At 41.5% G+C, this 21,449-nt stretch overlaps 2 protein-coding genes across 3 annotated transcripts; one reads left to right on the top strand and one right to left on the bottom strand.

Annotated features, from left to right (window-relative positions):
* The first annotated feature begins 303 nt into the window (after window positions 1–303).
* On the top strand, window positions 304–8,054 carry LOC117288304 (monocarboxylate transporter 12-like). 2 transcript variants are annotated; one of them, XM_033769111.1, is made up of 5 exons: window positions 304–522; window positions 2,247–2,524; window positions 3,190–3,333; window positions 4,588–5,400; window positions 7,311–8,054. In XM_033769111.1, exons 2-5 carry the CDS (start codon window positions 2,338–2,340, stop codon window positions 7,430–7,432), a joined length of 1,266 nt encoding a protein of 421 aa, XP_033625002.1. In that variant the 5' UTR covers window positions 304–522; window positions 2,247–2,337; the 3' UTR covers window positions 7,433–8,054. The 2 variants fall into 2 exon arrangements, with proteins under 2 accessions (XP_033625002.1, XP_033625003.1); XM_033769112.1 differs by having other exon boundaries at window positions 2,252–2,524.
* A 3,708-nt stretch (window positions 8,055–11,762) lies between these two features.
* Window positions 11,763–20,854, bottom strand: LOC117287735 (protein NCBP2AS2 homolog). The gene is made up of 4 exons (XM_033768238.1): window positions 20,370–20,854; window positions 19,846–19,879; window positions 13,105–13,177; window positions 11,763–12,258 (listed from the first exon to the last, which is right to left on the bottom strand). Exons 1-4 carry the CDS (start codon window positions 20,390–20,392, stop codon window positions 12,083–12,085), a joined length of 306 nt encoding a protein of 101 aa, XP_033624129.1. The 5' UTR covers window positions 20,393–20,854; the 3' UTR covers window positions 11,763–12,082.
* Between the last annotated feature and the right edge of the window lie 595 nt (window positions 20,855–21,449).

Raw genomic sequence — 21,449 nt, forward strand, 5'->3', positions numbered from 1 at the left:
GTATACCTAACGCAGTGCAATAAATTGTCAATACAAACGGCGGGGTCAATCTAGCCTGAGCCGAATCCAAAGCCAAATCCAGTCGTTTCGAAAAGGGCCATATAGGACTCTACGTTTGTTCGCTGGAGCCCGACTGAGCTGTACGCACTATCACAGAGACAGGGTTTCTTTTGTATATTATTCATACATATCTACATAGGGGTGACACCGATCCACATTTTAACATATCAAAAGCCTTCTCCGTGCCTTTAACAACCTACAGAAAGCTTGACTGATTTTTGTGCTTGTTTGTCTGCCCCGCATTATGCGTTTTGGCATGGTTTTGGCTCATGTCGCTGAACACCGTTCAATTTGTAAATGCCACTCGTTTTCAGACGGGAGTTCGGCAGTGGCCCCATGAAGGAACAGCACAAACTTCAATGTAACGTATACATTAACGTGTTTATAACGCGTTGTTTTTTGGGGTACCCATCGGTTAGGGCGTTCATTTCGCATCTGGTTTTAATGGCTGTTTCTGAGGAGGTGAGTTCATTGGCTTCATGAGACGTTTAAATCAGTAGGCCCCATATGTTGTGTAAGTAACGCACGTGAAAGACCCAGTGCACTTATTGACAGGAGAAGGGATGCGCCCCGGGTTCCTAGTTTGATTGGCAGCAAATGCGCCAACACGACACATTGTAATGCACTCTTGGTTGCAAGGATAAGGTTTCATAACTCAAACATAGTCCCACATCTTGCCGGAAATACTGCATGTTACAGCGCCAGCCGTTGATTTCACAAAACTCTCTAACTTAAGACTAATCTTAGGACTTATAGGACGAGTCAGTCCCAACACGACAGCAGTTTAGCAGGGGTCCATTGCTTAATTGGAGCATGGCCTGTCTAAAGGTCCCTCGTGAAACCTTCTCAAATTTACCGTTCTGTATGGACAGTAAACACATTGGGGTGCCAAAATTGCTTGCTAAAATTTAGCAAGGGACCCTTGCTAAAACAAAAGGGCCTTACAACCAATGTTGGCTATCAAACAATCACCTTCCAGGGGCATGTTGCCACCTATTAATTGGGCTGAAACAGGGTAAGGCCGCGTCCAAAACGGCGACTTCGGCTACAGCTAGCTACAGCTGGATCTGCGCGTCTTCCAGCGTTGAAGAATTGGTTAGCCGAAGCTGTATATATAGCCGAAGTTGCCGTTTCCCGGCTTTACACAGTCCGATATAGCCATCATAGGCCCTTTTCGAAACCACGACTTCTGCTTTGGATTTGGCTTGAGGCTCTCTCGAAATCGACGGCAGGAGTGTCACTGAGTGACGAATGCGCACCAGAATAAAAACCAATTCATTACTATTATTTATTTATTATGAATGTGCATGACTTTGCTTGATTGATTTTCATACACGATTTTCGCGATTTGACCTACTGATGAGACCTCTGGATTTTTGATGCATTTGTCAACCGGTTCCTCTGGTCCTCTATTGGTTGCGTTCGATTAGCTACCCTGTGTCGACCCCGCGGTGCTCACTCGTCGGGTGAGTCCCTGACAAGAGCTAATCGAACGATCACTCACCCTCTCGTGGTGACGTCATGCACCTGGGGCCATCACGAAGTGACCCACTACATTAGTATGGCACTTGGGGCTGACCCGGTGAGCCCCTGGAATGACGTCAAAGCTATAGGAGACTTTCCAACGCTAGGTGGCAGCAGACATACCGGGTAAGTTTCCATTGTTTACGTAGTTCTGAACATGCGCATAATTCTGAGAACAATGGATTTACCCGGTAAGTCTGCTGCCCTCTATCGTCCCAGAAAGTCTCCCATTCCAACGTACCGGGGCAGACCGGGTCGACCCAGGGAAGCATATCGAGCGCACCCTATGTTTGTCAACTAGCCCATGTCGTTCTGACCAACAAGACAAACTATGCACAATCTGACCCACACATAAAACATAATAATATACAGTTAACTTTAGTTTTGAATAAGATAATCTCAAGTCAACAGCGTTGACGCGTCACTGAATGGGACAGCCATCTACTTTACATGTACCTTTCAACCGTTTGAATATATTATGAACTAACAAAGTTCTTTTCATTGTCCGCAATCCCAAGGCACCATAAGACTATTTCGTTACAGATACCAATGATGGCACTCTTCAAGCTCCGTATGGAACATCATATCCGTATTTGTGTTTCTCTTCCCATTTGTTTTCTTCTGTAAAGCTGTACATTTTGAATTAGTCTCAAATCTTTTAGGATAGTTTGCGGTTCGGTGCCTGCAGGTCTTCCAGTTACCTACACGTTGCATTGCTAACTGTTATTGGTAATTAATGAGGACTCCTTCAACATGACTTCTGCTGAAATTCGTCGAGGCTGGTGCGCAGTTCTTTGCCTGCATGTGACCACGTTTCTATGGGTCGGCAATATAAAAGGTCTCGGAGTGATGTTACCAACTCTTACGGAGCAATTCACAGCTCAGACCTGGCTCATGGGATGGATGGTATCTATCGTTGCGGGCGTCGTATGCCTTACAGGTAATTGATTAAAGGCAGAGGACACTATTGGTAATTCCTCAAACTAATTGTTAGCATAACAACTTACTCGGTAACAAGCAATGGAGAGCTGTTGATTGTATAAAACATTGTGAGAAACGGCTCCCTCTGAAGTAACGTAGTTGTCGAGAAAGAAGTAATTTTCAACGAACTTGATTTCGAGCCCTCAGAATTAGATTTTGAGGTCCCGAAATCAAGCATCTGAAAGCCCACAACTAACTTTGGCGACTAGGGTGTTTTTTCTTCCATTATTGTCTCGCAACTTCGATGACCAATTGAGATCAAATCTTCACAGGTTTGTTATTTTGTTCACATGTTCTGATACACCAAGTGGGAAGATTGGTATTCGACAGTTACCAATAGTGTAAAAGCGCCTTAAATTTACACCACTCCAGGTGAACTTGAGGAAACGTATTGCCGATAACTTATGTACGTACACGATAAGACCAAACAGTATTAGATCCCTTACATTGGCCGCCATCTTTGATGAAACGTACACGAGTGAAAGGCTATTATTGGCTGAGAATTGTACGCACTGCGTACACGCGTTCACTTTTTCATTGTGTAAATCATATGGTGGCCAATGACGCCATGTGCAATCCATCTATTCACAAAACCAAACTGTTTTTTTCTTTGACCGGCTGCAGGTCCCCTAGCGTCACCATTGGAATCTATATTTGGCACCAGAGCTGTGATTATGGCGAGTGGTTTTGCGGTTGGAGCTTCTTTCATCGCTGCTTCATTTGCTACCAATGTCGCCCAAATCACTATCGTTCTCGCACTTGGATGTGGTAATAATCAATGGGGAATTTTCGGGACGCTTGGTGGCTCAGACTTACAAGGTAAAATGCATCTTTCTGGTAATAGACCTTTTCGCAAATACCATTGCGCAAGCGTAGACTGTTGAATGAGGTGCATTGTGGGATAGATATGGATCAAATTTGGATACCAGCTAGACCACAATGCACCTAATTCCAAGCTTTACGCGCGCGCCCCAGTATTTGCGAAAAGGTCTATGTGCGCATAGACCTTATCGCAAATACCAATGCGCAAGCGCAGACTGTTGAATGAGGTGCATTGTGGGATATATATGGATCAAATTTGGATACCAGCAAGACCACAATGCACCTAATTCCAAGCTTTACGCGCGCGCCCCGGTATTTGCGAAAAGGTCTATTACCTGGTAAGTCTGCTGCCACCTAGCGTCTACAGAGTCTACAAAATGGGAGATTTGTTCACCATTAAATTGTTTTATTTTCGGGATGATACGGATAATCGTAAACTTATTTCAATCTTTCACCACAAACATGTGAAAATGACAAAGATTTCAAGATGAGTTGAAAAGTAAAAACACCAACAACAACGACAATATAATTATGTTCTGTTCTGTCTGGGCTTGCTGCACTATGTAGGTGTTTCTTGCAGTGTGAAAATCAAAATGTACCAATCCTGGAATGAGTTTGAATAATGGAAATTATAACCTCCTTTATGTTTTACAAACCGGGAACTACAATGCATAGATTCAATGATACAAGTAACTGTCAAGCTAACAAGTTTTGGAGATGGTTCCGCATGAACCGAGAAGAACTAGGGTGTCCCTGAAGGAACATCGCAAATCATAAAATGTGTCACTATTGCAAACAACCACACAATACCATAATACTTTAGAAACTATACAATAATAATAACGGAACAAAGATATTGACAAAATAGGGACACCGCCAACATAGGGCTAGATAGCTCAGTTGGTAGAGCGCCGGCACTTTAATCCGGATGTCGTTGGTTCGAATCCCACTCTAGTCAATTCTTTGTTCAACCCCCAAAATCAGTTAAAAATTTACCTAGTCAGTTTCCCTTGTGGTTTATATCAATGATAATAACAATACATCCAATGATTGTTCTACTGTGCTATATTGAGCCTTTGAAGCAATTTCTAGTATGAAGATGTGAGCTTTCATTTGATGTGCGCCCCCCCGGCCCCCCCCCCCCCGTGCTAAAGCGTATTGCGCTGTCCACATTCTTGAAAATATGATGGTCTCTTTCAGGGTCCGGTTTGAGCTTCACCAACATCTTATCAAGAGCCATGATGGGACGTTGTTTCACATCAAAATACGCCATAGCTGTTGGTATTGGACACGCAGGGAGTCCTCTAGGATTGATCATCATGGCCCCCTTGGTCCAAGTATTCCTTGATACCTACGGATGGCGGGGTACCATGCTCCTGATGGGAGGAATTAACTTAAATATCGCCGTGTGTGGCGCCCTTCTCAGTCAACCATCAAAGGAGTCACACGAAGTGAAATACACGCCAGTCCCTTCATCCGTTGAAGAATGCAATACGAAACCACGTGGCGTCTGCTTAGAGGAAACGATGATAACTATCAAGAACCGCTCAGGAATCTCGGTTTGTTCCAAACTGTCGTTCTGGATACCGACTTTCATATTCATTTTCAACGGTACAACGGGTGTACTCTGGTTCGCCTACTTTATTGATCACGTCCTGGCGAAAGGTTTCACGGCGTACGACGCGGTTTTGTTCACCACCGTAGGAGGGCTGTCGAACGTAGTCATAAAGATTCTGAGCGGTCCCATCATTGACAGAAGGATTTTGTCAGTTCGAGTAGCTCTGGTGATATACATATTGGCGTCTTCTGCGTGTCTTCTTGTCGACCCATGGATGAACTCGTATTGGTTGATGATGGTGAACGTCTTTATATTTTATGGCTCTCTTGGAACAGTAGGTGCACTTGTTGACATCTTGACGAGAGAGTTACTGGGACCTGAACTCCTTGCAAGTGCCTTCAGCTGGATGAAATTTGTTTCTGGTATTGCGTTCTTTTGCTTTGGATTCTTCCCAGGTAATTACTCTAAAATGATGTAAACACTTCTTAGCACGTCTAAAATAATAAGATTAGGAGGCATTGTACACGATTGGTTAGTTTAAAGGAACACGTTGCCTTGGATCGGTCGAGTTGGTCTTTGAAAAGCGTTTGAAACCGTTTTTTATGAAAGCATAATATGGTAAAAATAGTACACAATGATCCACACAAACATGCCTCGAAATTGCACGGTTTTCCTTTTACCTCGTCGACTAACACGGTCGGCCATTTATGGGAGTCAAAAATGGCCGACCGTGTTAATTCGCACAGTAAAAGGAAAACCACGCAATTTCGAAGCAAAATTGTGTGGATCATTGAATTCTACTTTTAAAACATCTTTCCAACCATATGCATTTTATAAAAAAACGGTTTCAAGCGCTTTTTGTAGACCAACTCGTCCGATCGAAGGCAACGTGTTCCTTTAATACTCAAAATCATTGTTAGCAAAAAAAAACCACATTACTCGGTAACGACCAACACAGAGCTGTTGAATAAGAAACGGCTCCCTCCGAAGTAACGTAGTGTTTAAAAAAGAGATAATTCCTCGCTCAAAATAATATTCAGGACTGAAGCCTTTTTTCGGCATCTGCAAGTAAATAAATTTGTGCAACAAGGGTGTTTTTCTTGCATTTTGCTCTTGCAACTTCGATGACCAAATTGAGTCAAAGTTTTCACATATTTGTTTTTTTATTTTGATGCATATGTTGGGACAAGTGAGAATACTGCCGTCGATTTCACAAAACTCTTCCTAACTTAAGACTAATCTTATGACTTAGGACGAGTCCCAACCTTGCACTGTAGCATGCAGACCTTGAGATTAATCCTAAGTTAGGACGAGTGCTCGTACTAACTCGAGATAAGACGAGTCTTAACTCTTTAGGAAATCGACGGCAGGTGTTTGACAACTACCAAATGTGTCCAGTGACTTTTAGTGCCTGTATTTGCAAACAATTAGTTTCCAGGCTAAAAGTGATACCAACTGACAGGCGGTTTCCGTTCCTCGGAGTGGAACCCAAAGGCTCTTCCCGGTTTCTATTGGTCAGATGTCATGAAAGGTGCTCAGTGCCTCTGTAGTTGGAAAAACGCACAGACTTCAGTCTCTGTTAAGGGTGAACTTTTCATTACAACAGTCAGACATTATGTGTCTGTGATTTTACGTTTTCGTGAAATCTAACAAATTAAGCTAAACAGTCAATGGACTATCAAGTGGTCAATCCAAAAAGTATTATTGAGGTTCAAAATGGCCGCCACAATGAATTTGTAGTTACTGTGTGTCAAATCGGGTCACAAGTATACTCTGACATCTCCACAGAGATCTTTTTAACCATGTGCTCGCCACCCTGCCCGCGCCATCGCTCAATCCCAACCGCTTCAACACACTGTACCCCTGGTCCAAAAAGTAGGAGCCTGCAAAGCCAGGTTCATACTTCCTGCGAATGTGAATGCAATACGTATTTTGACGTCACGAATTCGCTGTCAGTTGATGCTCAACTCCTGAGAAAACAGCCGTGGTCCTATAAACCGCTCCTTCTCAATCGCCACTCCCTCTTCCCGAACAATCTTCCCGTTCACATCCGTGCCTCCACTACACTGGACTTATCTAAAACAGCTCTCAAAACACGCTTTTTGAATATTTAAATCCATCTAAGCTGTTCAGTTTCTGCTATTTCATCCCATTTTTAATTGTCTTTTTTTTGTTATCATTCACTTCATGTTCAGCGCTTAGAAATCTGGTATTAAGCGCTATATAAACGCATGTTATTATTATAATTATTGTCAAATTTCGTATCGCATTTGCATTCGCAGGAAGTATGAACCGAGCTTTAGGATTTATCATTGAGTGGAATTAATCTGCAAACTGAGATAAATTAAGGTTTTTTTTCTCCTAGGTTGGATATACGACACAGTTGGAAGCTATGACGTAGCCTTCGTCATTATGGGCTTAACACCAGCACTATCGTTGGTGGCGCTTTTAGTGGAAAGGTTGAGGCCTACAGACAAAAGCAACTAGAGACTGCAAGACGTTTTTCGTTTGGTTTGTTGTTGTTTGTTTGTTTGTTGTTGTTTTTGTGAATATTTAAAAACTTAAGAAAAACACCCAGAACAATGTCATTCATTCTGTTCGTGGGAACTAAACATTATTTCAGGGACAATAAAGGTTTAACTATTTTGAGCTTACGAAAAATCTTTGTCTTCATCTTGAATCTCAATCTTGGGGATTATCTAAATAATAAGTTCAATAAATGCTCATTAGTTCATATGAAGAGAAGTTCCGACGAAGGGGGTACTTATTGCCTCTCATAATCAGTGCTGCTCATAATAGAAGTTCAATAAATGCTAATTTAGTCATGAAGAGAAGCTCTGACAAAGATGTATTCTCCATTTAAGAATAATAAAAGTTTAATAAATGTTTCCAATTTAGTCATAAAATAGGGATTCGTTCTGACAATTCACTAATGGGTATTTGGGATAATATTTGTTGTACGTTACTTTTGTACTTAAAATTACCCTATTTATAATTACTTATTTAATATTTTCACTAAATTAAGGATTTGTTTTGAATTCAATACCGTACCGTGTGTCTCAAAAAACCCAACTATACACTTTTGAAACGGCTGCCAAGTAAAAAATATATATGATTCTGGGGGAAAAGGTTATATATATGGATAGTTATGGACTCTACTTTCATATGACACCAAAAAGTCCGGAAAAGTTCATGCTTGGGTGAGCACTGTTAACTTTTGTAAATGGTATGAAAATTAGCTGCGCAGGAATTAGCAAAAACAAGTTCCTTTTTTGAGACACCCTGTGTGTAATGTCAGGTCGTTGTGAAGGATCTCATGATTTGCAAGTATCCCCAAGTTGTTCTTGAAAGTGAACTGCTCCGAACTGGCCGATGCTATGGAGAATGTAGCCGAGTTGAAAAATATCACTTTGCGTCGACTGGGGCTCGACCATTTCAGGAGCGATATGGGCATGAAACCGGCGATATCTTGTTTTCACTTCACTTGTTAAAACATAGTTTTTTGATGGGGTATTCGTTGTTGTTTAGCAACACCTACATCAATCACATAATGCATGCCAAAGATGCTTCACAATGTCATAGGACATCAATATAATATTGTCCATCTTGATGTCATTGTGTAGCAGCCCATACAGCGTACATACTAAGTTGAATACCATCAACCACGTTCATGGCATGGATCTCCACTCGGCCGGGTCTAAGGCAGTACTGGTCTAAGGTCAAACTTCTAGAGCATCACCTGATACCAGACCAAGTGGCCGATGCTTTATCGCAAATGAATTGCATGGCAACTGCCCTAAATTTACCAACTTATTTGACCCGCAAATAATCAAGAAAACTTTCAAACTTTTAATTTAAATTGTATGTTACGTTGAAAAGAAACAGACAAGCATAAGACGGGATACTCACAAAAACGTCTGTTCTTCAAAAATCGTCTCTTGATTTTTGCAATGACTGATTTGCAAATCGTTTTTCTCAGTTCAAATCGCTGGGTAGCTACAAAAACTTAACGTGTTCACGTAACCTGCTGTGAGTGGTGTGTTTGTATTTCTGTGTTGTGAGATGGTCGTAAACATTAAGACCGCGTGCACAGAGCAACAGTAGTCAACATTCCCGCCAATGTGACGTCACAATTAACACAAACACCAGCCAATCACAGGTCTTCTACTTGCTGACATCCGGGAGGGCGATGTTTGAGCTTCTGATGTCACAGTTGTATGCACACATTCGAACATCGGGTGTTTGTGTATGAGCAAGAGATCATTTCAGCCCAGAGACAGGATTGCAAAGTTTTTGACATGAAGTGTTTGCATGAAGAAATCAATAGTCTGTGACGTAGGTGAGAGATGACTGAAGTGCGTTTTGGCGACCCCAATCAAAAACTGGGTTGTTGGTCGTTGGTTCTGCTGTTCAGACTGAACGATAACCGAGTTGGGAGCTCGGTTACCGTTTTGGTTATGACGTGAGAAACAGTTTTTGGTTGGGGTCGCCAAAACGCACTCCTGTAGTTTCACACAGAGCATAGCCGTCTCAAAATGTCGATAAATATCATCATGCGAATTGAACATTAATGAATGCTTAATTTTATTCGATGATGGTGCACGCGGAAAATATACAAATTATTTAAACACCCGCGCCTCCTGGCTGTTTTGCCGTCACGGCTGACTGATACACGCGCGCTCGTGGAGTAGGCCTACGGAAGTTTGCGATGTGATCGCATGATACTCAAATCTGTCAAACTACAGAACATTTTTGAGGGCCTACAAAACATTATTGATGACGATTCTCTGCGCGCTCTCTCTCCTTATTTAGTGGGGTGAACCCCGTACACACATAAAACCCCTTATTTTGTTTTTTAGTAGTCAACCCTGTATAAACCCTGTATAGGGATTATAAGCTATTGAAGCTCACACTCAAAAAGAGATGCTAACTATTGTGTGTGATTTTTTTTTTTCTAACGGCCTGCCCCTTTTTCAGACACTAACATTACACGTATCCGGTCGGATTTCCTTGCACTAAAAATGATACAAAAATGACCACTGCATCTACACCAATATCATTACAATGAAGACAAGAATGGTCACCAACCTCCTTGGAAAGACCAATGACATTAAATCCATGATGTATGCATGAATTATGCAAAACATTGCGGGGAAAGCTGCATTTAAAGAAAGAGACTAGAATAAAACATCCTTTTCATCTGACAACTAACACATGTTATCTCCATGTAATTCATTCAAACGGATGGCAATGACCACAACAAATGACACTAACCAATAGAAAATACAAATAATATTCAACATAATGTATACGTAAATATTAAGCAAATCATAACAAGGAAGCTCCAAAAAAAGGTTAGAATGAAACATTCTTTTCATTTGACAGTTTACACCTTTTATTTCTTGGATCATGCACACACCAGTAGAGCTTCTGATTGTTCCAGGCAGATGAACTGCTCATCCATTAAGTTGAATGACCCTAGTAAGACCAATGTAAACTCATCCACTGATGGCTCAGGCTATTAGCGGTTGTTTTTACAATGGGAGACTTTCTGGGACGATAGAGGGCAGCAGACTTACCGGGTAAATCCATTGTTCTCAGAATTATGCGCATGTTCAGAACTACGTAAACAATGGAAATTTACCCGGTATGTCTGCTGCCACCTAGCGTTGGAAAGTCTCCTATTGCGCGTGCTTTGCGTTTGTGTCAAGGCCTTAGACGCGGAACAGAGACTGAAACAGACGATTCGAAAAGGGCCCCCAAGACTCTCCTGGGGGTATGAAAGCACCCTCTTGTGGCAATGGCTTGGGGTATATCAATGACAGGAGGGTCTTGAGACAAGACTAGTGCGACTCTATCATAGTGGGGAGTTGAGGCTTTTTCAGCAGTGCAAAAGGACATTAACCAGTTCTTTTCCACCTCGAGTTTACACCTGCCTTCCCCCTTCAAAAATAACAGGGCGCTAAAAAAATAATACTGAATTATTATAAACATTTTCAAATGAAAAATTAAAGGGAAAGTAGGCCTTTGATTTTGTTAACCGTTTAAATGTTTTAATCATACACAAATATAGATATATACAATGAAACTAACCTGTGAAACTTTCATTTCAAAAGGTCGTCGCGTTTTTGTCCACCAATCCATAATTGGAGCACACATTTCCTATAGGTTACTACCAGTAGAGCTTCTCAGATTAAACATTTTGGGGATAAAAACGTTTATCTTTTTCCATAACCACATTACTTCAAAGTAAAATCATTGTCAAAATGATTTTTACTGTACTGCTGTACCAAGTAAGTTTCGTTGCCATTAATTAAGAGTGATTACTAAACCTATAGACCAATCCGACAAAACAAAATTGGTAGCGCCCTCTATTGATTTTGTTTTATACAATAGGAGACTTTCCAACGCTAGGTGGCAGCAGACATACCGGGTAAATTTCCATTGTTTACGTAGTTCTGAACATGCGCATAATTCTGAGAACAATGGATTTACCCGGTAAGTCCGCTGCCCTCTATCGTCCCAGAAAGTCTCCCATTGCGGTGTCTTTTTGTGCAGTCTATACACTGAAGACACCGCAACAAATGGCGCGCGGTGCTCAACACCTGCGCGCCCGGTGTGCGCCCGGATTTGTCTATAGACGATGTGACCTGTGACATCACATGTTTACAAAAGAGCCACAGAGCCTGGACTTCCTGTAGGCATGATTTGTACACAGCCTAATGGAGATTGCGCTGTCTTATTCTTATCAACTTTTAATATGATGAAAGGGGGCACATCTCAAAACTTGTCCAGCTTTTACTTTCATAACTCTTGGATTTATGTGGAAATAATGACACAAACCGTCAACTTTCCCATATGACCAGTGTAGTATCTTGCCTGCCAGAATACTAGAATAAAGAAAGCACAAGGTCACACGTAGGCCAATTGTAAACAAAGTTCATTATGGTCTATACCGTCACCTAACCTGACCTGTACTCTGTATGCTTCATTTTTGAAAGGGCAAGGGCACCAAGGCAATTTCTCCTTGGTAAAGAGCACCCCATGGCGAAATGATACACTTTACTGTTGCATTCCTCTGTAGTGTTTATGTACAAAATCTCATTGCATATAAATATGATACGATTCCGCCAAAGATCATTCTTTGAACTGTTTCTTTTTGATCTCTTTCTCAATGTCCTTCATTCCTTCCCGGAGTTCCCTGGCAAAAGTTCTAGAGAAGGAAGATGTAACTTTATCATTCTGATCCGTCGAACCATCGGCCATCTTCTTGAGGACTTCTGATTCTGATGCCTTCTCAATTGCTTCATGGCCTGAAATCAAAATCAGTTGTCCAATAAATTAGTCCGAAATGGTTTTAGAAGCAGGTTTCTTGGTGGTCTTGATATCAAGACGGTAATTGTTAATCGCGATGTAGTTACAGCGCGGTGTAGCTACGGGGACGGTACACTCAACTTCGATCCCAAGAGGTGTGTGTGAGTCAGTGGCAAGAGCTGCCTCGTGCTATCTACGGCCGATGCATGTGTATAATCGCACTGTGACTGTTGCATGAACGGCAGACTAATAGGCAGCGCCTAAGGACTTGTCATCAAGTCTAGTTTCTTGGAAGCAGGTTTCTTCATCATAGGAACTTGTTGCCTACGAATTAGGCACTTTGGTATGAACAAAAGTGTATGTTATAGTCATGAAATAAATAAGTTTAGAAAGATGTTTTAATAGTAGAATATAATGATCAAAACCCATTCACTGGTGGGAACCCTAACATGGAAGCAGGAAATTTAACGTGGTAGACCTAGATGTTTTGAAGACACCGAACTGGAGACATCAGAGCTTTAGACATCAATGCAGGACGGAACCCTATGGAGAACCAACACAGTCCGGGTACACCACCCAAAATAAACTAATATTAATGATCCACACTTTCTGATTGTCTGATTGTGTGGCTCTTCTTTCACTCTGTATATTGACAGAGTCCGCCATTAAATAGAAAAAAAATTTTTAACTCCACAAAATGCAACCATGTTAGTTCACAAAGCAAAAGGAAAGCAACATTGAGTTGTTTCTCGAGCTCCACAGTCCTGATCCTCCCCTGTGATTGTGAATGAACGAGGGTCTTAGGAAATAATTGGCAAGATATACAATGTAGTAATGGCACTCACTTAAGGCTTGTGCTTTGTTGATAGAATATGCCGTCATCTGAGCCAGCCGTCTCATGATGCGAGATTCTGCCAGCTGAAACAGAAAGGGGGAAGAATATTGGGTTATTTTGTAGTGCACATTATAAGCCCCTTAAAGGCACTGCACACTATTGGTAATTACTCAAAATAATTATTAGCATAAAACCTTACATGGTAACAAATAATGGGGAGCTGTAGCTAATGGATACACTGTGAGAAACTGCTCCCTCTGAAGTAACGAAGTTTTTTAGAAAGAAGTAATTTTCCACGAATTTGATTTCAAGACCTCAGAAAGCACACAACTTCCTGTAACAAGAGGTTTTTTTCTTTCATTATTATCTCGTAACTTCGACGACTGATTGAGCTCAAATCTTCAAAGGTTTGTTATTTTATGTATAAGTTGAGATACACTGAGTTGAAGTGTGAAGACCAGTCTTTGACATTTACCAATAGTGTCCAGTGTCTTTAAGCAGTTGTACAAAATTTATATCCCTGTCATCAGACATACTAAGCTTTCACAACTTCCAGTGAAGCTTAACTTTAGGCCTGGAATTCTATATTTGAGAGGGTGATTTAACTGCAATTAGCAACAGTAACATTTACTTCAATGCTGTCATACAATACCAGTCTACAATAATGTACATTTATGTCGAAATTGTACAAGCAATAATTATAGTATAAGGTATGATATATTAGGTACACAATGGTTCAATATTATTAGGTGTAAGGTTAAGCGTGATGCTTTTGTACCCTATCCTACGGACAGACAAACATTTGGTGTGAGACAACCAAGGTACGGTAACATGGATGTAGGACAAACAAAGACAAAGACACAAGGGACAACAAGGACAGACGAACACATGTAGGTGTACCAACAATATACACAAACGTGAGCCATCATTAAATTGACTCGTACGATTGAAGTCATGAACTTGAAAGTTAACATGAATATGCAATTGAGTAGTAATTGCTGTAGTTCTTTTGCAAATACAAAATTAAATCGCCATAAGTGTTTGTGTGAATATGGATGGGCGTTTTATAAGGCTTCATTTAGCCTTCATTATGCAGAGCAGAATCTACAGGTAAACAGGTAGATTTTAGAGTGATTGCAGATTTACTTGAACATAAATAAACACAATAAGGGCAGTTCCCATTGGAAAAGTCTAAAGGGAACCTTTGGAAAAGGAGCATCAATGCTACTACAGCTAAGTCATGTTTGTTACTGTTTTATACCATGGAGGAGAACTTATTCCTCCATGTTTATACTCAGTACATGCACACCTAGGTGAAGCGAAGACTTGAATAAAACTGTTTCAAGTACACAAGCACGTCATGGCAATAAAGCCCAGGATTCTGGCACCACAACTGACTAAACCCAGCTCATTTAAGACGGCTTGTTCATGACTGCTACCCCTCTCTACCTACTAGTTGCGGTAACGTAACCCTCCTCCCCGCCGTCGGGGGGAGGGTTAACTACCTCCCTACATACATTCTCCCTAGAACTATGAGGTTTGTTCTACTACAGAGACGATAGCGGAACGAACCTCATAGTGCTAGAGTAGGAGTACTCTCTTGGCTCTACTTAAAAGTTACACTGCAAGCTCTGATAACGTAACCCTCCTCCCCGCCGTCGGGAGGAGGGTGACGTTATCTCAACTACCTCCCTACATACATACTCCTCGAGCTATGAGGTTTGTTCTACTACAGAGACGATAGCGGAACGAACCTCATAGTGCTAGAGTAGGAGTACTCTCTTGGCTCTACTTAAAAGTTACACTGCAAACTCTGATAATGTAACCCTCCTCCCTCGCCGTCGGGAGGAGGGTTACGTTATCTCAACTACCTCCCTACATACATACTCCTCGAGCTATGAGGTTTGTTCCACTACAGAGACGATAGCGGAACAGACCTCATAGTGCTAGAGTAGGAGTACTCTCTTAGCTCTACTTACAAGTTACACTGCAAGCTCTGATAATGTAACCCTCCTCCCCGCCGTCGGGAGGAGGGTTACGTTATCTCAACTACCTCCCTACATACATACTCCTCGAGCTATGAGGTTTGTTCTACTACAGAGACGATAGCGGAACGAACCTCATAGTGCTAGAGTAGGAGTATGTTGTAATACGGCTTGTTATTAGAAGAGCGCCCTCACGAGGCCGTGTGTAACAAGTAAATGTTGTATGCAGGCGGCCATGTTTTAAGGCGATACACACTCAACTGTATTAAATGAGCTACAGCAATAAAAGCATTAAATCAAGTTCAATCTTCAGCCATCTGGCCTCCTGAATTATTACATGGTGTCAGAAGTAAACTACAGTGAATAGATGGATAGCATCAAGCAACCAGATAGCCTTTGCCTGGAGGGAAATGTCTCCGAAAACTGGCGTAAGTGGAAACAACGATTTCATTTGTACATGACAGCCTCGGGGATGGCAGACAAACCGATGTATGTCAGATGCTGCACGTTGTTGCATACTATTGGAGAAGAAGCACTTGAAATATACAATACATTTGACTTTGATAATGAAGATGACAAAAAGAAGCTAGATGTTCTGTTGACAAAATTCACAGATTACTTTGAGCCGCAAAAGAATGTGACTTATGAGAGGCACAAGTTCAACACTCGTATGCAAATGCAGGGAGAACACTTTGATATTTTTGTCACGGATCTGAAGAAGAAAGCCCAGACATGTGAGTTTGGAAACCTTGGAGATAGCCTCATTAAGGACAGAATTGTTGTTGGGATTATTGAGGATAGTACTAGAGCACGACTTCTTCGCGAGAAGAACTTAACCTTGCAGCGAGCCATTGAAATTTGCAGAGCAGCTGAAATCAGTAAATCACAGATAGGAGACATGGCTGCTGGAGTTCAGAGCACCATCACAGTAAATGCACTGTACAAACAGAAAAACAAAGGAACACAGGGTTTGCCCACAAATGCGGCGACTCGTCAGTCAACCTTTAACAACCCTGATCCAGAAAGGCGATCTTGCAAATACTGTGGTAGGCAACATGAAAGAGGTCAGTGCCCAGCGTACGGTAAGACATGTGGAAATTGTGGGAAACAAAACCACTTTGAAAAAGTCTGCATGTCACGATCAAAGGATGCTAAACCAACATTTCGAAGGAATGACGCACGAACACAAAAGATGCATGGAATTAATGAGTATTCTGATACCGATGATGATGAGTTCTTTGTAGATGTAGTTGGCCTAGAAAAGAGCAACAAGGCAAATACACCTGACTGGATGATCAATCTCAAAATAATGAACCGCACTGTCAGATTCAAGGTAGATACAGGTGCACAATGTAACGTTGTTCCGGAATGTGTGCACACCAAGATTTGCAACAAACTGCAACGCTCCAATGACAGACTGGTGTCATTTTCAGGTGACAGAATGAAGCCCATCGGAAAATGCACCATGTTGTGTGAACGCAAGAGCAAACTCTTTGACATTGAATTCCAAGTTTTGCCTGGTAAAGTTCAACCAATTATTGGGCTGAAAGCTTGTGAGCGTCTTGGTCTTATCAAGCGTATTGACATACTTGAGAAAAATCCAAACGCGGAAATGCTACGCAAATACGATGTATTCGAGGGCCTGGGATGCCTTGAAGGGGAACACCATCTGTATATTAAACCAGATGCAGTGCCAGTTATTCATGCACCACGGAAAGTACCAGTCGCTATTCGGATAAGGTGAAGACAGAGCTAATTAGAATGGAAAAACTAGGAGTGATCGTAAAAGAAGAACAACCTACCGCGTGGGTCAATAGCATGGTGGTGGTCCCTAAGAAGGATGATAAAGTACGCATTTGCTTGGATCCAAGCCTCAAAATTGCCGCATGCTAAAGTCTTTTCAACACTTGATGCAAATTGTGGATATTGGCAGATTCAGCTTGACGATGCGAGTTCTAAACTCTGTACTTTCAATACACCGCACGGTCGCTATAGATACACACGCTTGCCCTTCGGTATTATGACGGCACCAGAAATCTTCCAGCGAACAATGAACCAGATATTTGAAGGCTTTGAAGGTGTAGAGGTCATTATGGATGACATTCTTGTGTGGGGTGAAAATGAGAAACAACATGATGAAAGGCTTGAGCGAGTCCTTCAATGCATTCAAGAACGTAACATAAAGCTCAACCCACAGAAGTGTCGGTTTAAAGTGGATCAGGTGAAATACATTGGTCACGTGCTGACATCAGAAGGATTGAAAGCAGATCCACAAAAAATTGAAGCAATCACGAGCATGACAAAGCCAACATCCAAAGTTGAATTGCAACGATTTCTTGGTATGATCAACTACCTTGGCAAATTTCTCCCTAATCTTGCTCAAGTCACAGCGCCACTGAGAAAGCTGCTTGAAAATGACATTGCATGGCACTGGGGAAAAGAGCAAGATGCAAGTTTTGAGAAATTGCAAAACATGGTAACAGCATCGCCAGTTTTGCAATTCTATGATGTCACGATACCGGTGTTAGTCAGGACAGATGCATCAAAAGCAGGTGTAGGGGCTGTTTTGTTGCAGAATGAGCAACCTGTAGCTTATGCATCACGAGCGATGTCGCCAGCACAGTGCAGATACGCACAAATTGAGAAAGAATTGTATGCAATCACATTTGGATGTGAGCGATTCCATCAGTATGTATTTGGTCGTCAGTTTGTGGTTGAGACAGATCATAAACCACTGGAAGCAATTATGAGAAAACCACTTGAGCAAACTCCTTTACGATTACAACGCATGCTTCTCAAACTTCAGAAATATCATGTGGAAGTGCGCTACAAAAAAGGAAAAGAATTGGTAGTGGCAGATGCATTAAGTCGCAACTATCCGCCATACAAAGTTTCATCAAATGATACTGACAATGAGATTCCGATTTGTATGGTCACTTGCCTACCAATGTCGGCTGAGAGAATAGACGAACTACAACGCGAAACAGCCAACGACCCCACAATGCAGACACTCGCGAAGACTATTTGCAATGGTTGGCCTGATAACAGAGCAGACCTACCAACCAACATGAAGCAATTCTAGGATTTTCGGGAACAGCTGACAATTGAAGAAAAACTAATCTTCAAAAACAACAAAGTTCTCATCCCACAGGCATTGCAGAAAACGATGCTTGCAAAACTACACCAGAGCCATCAAGGTATTGAGAAAACTAAACGCTTAGCAAGGGACATCATGTTCTGGCCAAACATGTCAGCACAAATCAAAGATATGGTACACAGATGTGCTGTATGCGAGAAATACAAAGCTAAGCAAAGCAAAGAGCCGATGATACCGCATGAAATCCCTCAGAGACCTTGGCAAAAGGTTGGAACTGACATTTTTGAGATCAAGTCTGATCACTACATTGTGTTTGTTGACTATTACTCAAACTTCATCGAAGTCAACAAACTGTCCAACATGAGATCTTCCGCAGTTATCGCATGCTGTAAGCAACAGTTCTCAAGATATGGTATTCCTGATATACTGTTTTCTGACAATGGTCCGCAGTATGCTTCGTCAGAGTTCAAACAATTTGCTAAGGATTACCATATTGCACACGCAACCTCCTCTCCGCGCTATCCCCAATCAAACGGCAGAGCTGAAAAAGCTATTCAGATAGCCAAAAATCTGCTCAAAAAAGCTATCGCTGACAATCAGGATCCGCACTTGGCACTACTCGATTACCGCAACACACCCCGAGATGGCCTCCCATCTCCTGCCCAATTGTTCTTTGGACGTCGAACACAGACACGTTTACCGACAACAGCAGAACTGTTGAAATCAGAAATCTTCACAGATATTCAGCAGAAACTTCACGCCAAGCAAAACATGCAAAAGCACTACTACGATCGAAACACAAAACCACTCAAACCCTTTGCCACTGGAGTTCCAGTAAGTGTTCGCGAGGAAACTACCTGGAGACCCGCGGTGATCGCTAGAAACGCTGCTACACCACGGTCCTACATCGTACAAACCGCTGATGGACATCAGTATCGACGAAACAGACGAGACATCAGAGCTTCATATCGCAAGGATCAAGAACAAACTCTGAACATTGACTCTGATTCAGAACAGACTCACAATCTGAATGACACGGTGCAGGAAAAACCACCGCATGTCATCACAACTAGGTCTGGCCGGACAGTCAAACCTACACTATACTTGGAACAATATGTTACTTAGTTGTTGCCGCCAAAAGTTACTACTGGTTCTGCAAGAATTTGTTGATTTAAAAAAAAAATTCACAAACAGAAAACCCAGAACAAAAAACAAACAGTAGTAGAGAAAAAAAAAAAAAAAAAGTGTTCAAAGAAAGTTTGTTTTTATTCCTCATTGGTAAGGGTTTGTTTAAAAAAAAAAAAAAAATCTTACTGCAAGTAAATGTATATTGTTTGGCTTTCTTTAAAAGAAAAAAGAAGATGTTGTAATACGGCTTGTTGTTAGAAGAGCGCCCTCACGAGGCCGTGTGTAACAAGTAAATGTTGTATGCAGGCGGCCATGTTTTAAGGCGATACACACTCAACTGTATTAAATGAGCTACAGCAATAAAAGCATTAAATCAAGTTCAATCTTCAGCCATCTGGCCTCCTGAACTATTAGTATTACAGAGTACTCTCTTAGCTCTACTTACAAGTTACACTGCGAACTCTGACAAAAACATATGATTTAATTTTTTTTAAGAATAGGCCTAGTCTGATGCAGTGATAATGATTGTAATATTTCATACCTTTTCTATAAGTTGCTCATTGTTAGCAAGGTACCTGAAAGGAAAAACAGAAGAAATTGTAAAAGATAAATTTATCAACACAGGTGTCACAATTAAAGCCATTGGACACCTACGGTAAACAGTATTGTCCAAGGCCCACACTTCATGTACCACAACTTTAAATACATAAAATAACAAACCTGTGAAAACTTAGGCTCAATCAATCGGTCATCGGAGTCGGGAGAAAATAACGGGGAAAACCCACCCTTGTTTCCGCACGTTTCGCCGTGTCATGACATGTGTTTAAAATAAATCCGTAATTCTCGACAACGAGAATTGATAATTGTTTTTTTAATGTTTTCTCAAAAAGTAATTAGCATTCCATGGAATAATGTTTCAAGAGTTCACCATTACCTTTCGAAAACCCTGTAAGTTGTTTGTAAATCTGTGAACTTTTTTTTTCTGTGCCGAAATTGATGGGTTTAAGATAGTGATATTTCACAGAGTAATGGGATAACTTTCCGTCTACGTGTACACTGACTTACCTGAGAAGAAACCGAAGCGGCATAGTCACTTGAATAGTGAGAACACAATTCACAACTCTGACAGGAGAAAGAAACCCAAAATTTCTGGCTCAAAATGTAGAATAAGACTTGAGAATCTTCACAAGTCTATCAAACCATCAAACTGTGCTCAGAAGCCATATTGTTACCACAGTTTATCCCGAAATTTCAGCCGGTTCGGAGTTCGTCACTGACAACTTTCGTAAGTTAATTATGCAATCGCCGTTTTGTACATTTCATGAGGGGGACCCGGGTATGTATGCCTCAGCGCGCCAGAAAGCGTCAGGGAATAAGACATGCTTGATCATATTATTTGGTGTAAGACAACAAACAAAGTATTTAATATGTATTTAGTGTTATAAATATTAAAGAGAAGAATGAAAAAATTATTTCATTTTGAAACGAAATCTTAAGATAACAGGTATTTGCATGGCTGTTTGTTTCTGTTAGAGGAGACTGGTGCAATGTTGTTGAACTTTGATTGGGGTCGATGCACTTTCGACTGCATGAGATGCATGCACATGCTGTCATTATATCTAGGTCGCGTCGTCATCTCCGCCACTATGGAACGCCAAAGAGGCATTTAATCATCGGTGATGGTCTTTTGCAACCGGTGATCAAATTTGTCATCGGTGGTGGTCCTATGCGATCGGTGATCAACTTTAGCGAGCGGTGATAAAACACGATCGGTGGTCCATTTTAGCGATCGGTCAGTCATGCATATTCACGACCGTTGATGGCTTTTTGCAATCGGTGGTCAACTTTAGTGATCGGTGGTGGCTTTTTGCAATCGGTCAACTTTAGCGATCCGTGGTGGCTTTTTGCAATCGGTCAACGTTAGGGATCGGTGGTGGCTTTTTGCAGTTGGTCAACTTTAGGGATCGGTGATGGCTTTTTGCATGCGGTCAACTTTAGTGATCGGTGGTGGCTTTTTGCAATCATTCAACTTTAGTGATCGGTGGTGGCTTTTTGCAATCGGTCAACTTTAGTGATCGGTGGTGGCTTTTTGCAATCGGTCAACTTTGGTGATCGGTGGTGGCTGTTTGCAATCGGTCAACTTTA

The sequence above is a fragment of the Asterias rubens genome, chromosome 3, assembly GCF_902459465.1.
Source record: "Asterias rubens chromosome 3, eAstRub1.3, whole genome shotgun sequence".
In the NCBI taxonomy this organism is placed as follows: domain Eukaryota; kingdom Metazoa; phylum Echinodermata; class Asteroidea; order Forcipulatida; family Asteriidae; genus Asterias; species Asterias rubens.

Bases quoted from the DNA above. Each gene is read 5' to 3' on its own strand.
- LOC117288304 (XM_033769111.1), top strand. From the start codon at position 2,338: ATGACTTCTGCTGAAATTCGTCGAGGCTGGTGCGCAGTTCTTTGCCTG. The intron at 3,334-4,587 runs GTAATAATCAAT...GGTCTCTTTCAG, and splicing joins CGTTCTCGCACTTGGATGTG to GGTCCGGTTTGAGCTTCACC. The intron at 5,401-7,310 runs GTAATTACTCTA...TTTTTCTCCTAG, and splicing joins TTGCTTTGGATTCTTCCCAG to GTTGGATATACGACACAGTT.
- LOC117287735 (XM_033768238.1), bottom strand. From the start codon at position 20,392: ATGCCGCTTCGGTTTCTTCTCAG. The intron at 13,178-19,845 runs GTATGAAATATT...TTTCTGTTTCAG, and splicing joins ATGAGCAACTTATAGAAAAG to CTGGCAGAATCTCGCATCAT. The intron at 12,259-13,104 runs GTGAGTGCCATT...TTTTGATTTCAG, and splicing joins CAACAAAGCACAAGCCTTAA to GCCATGAAGCAATTGAGAAG.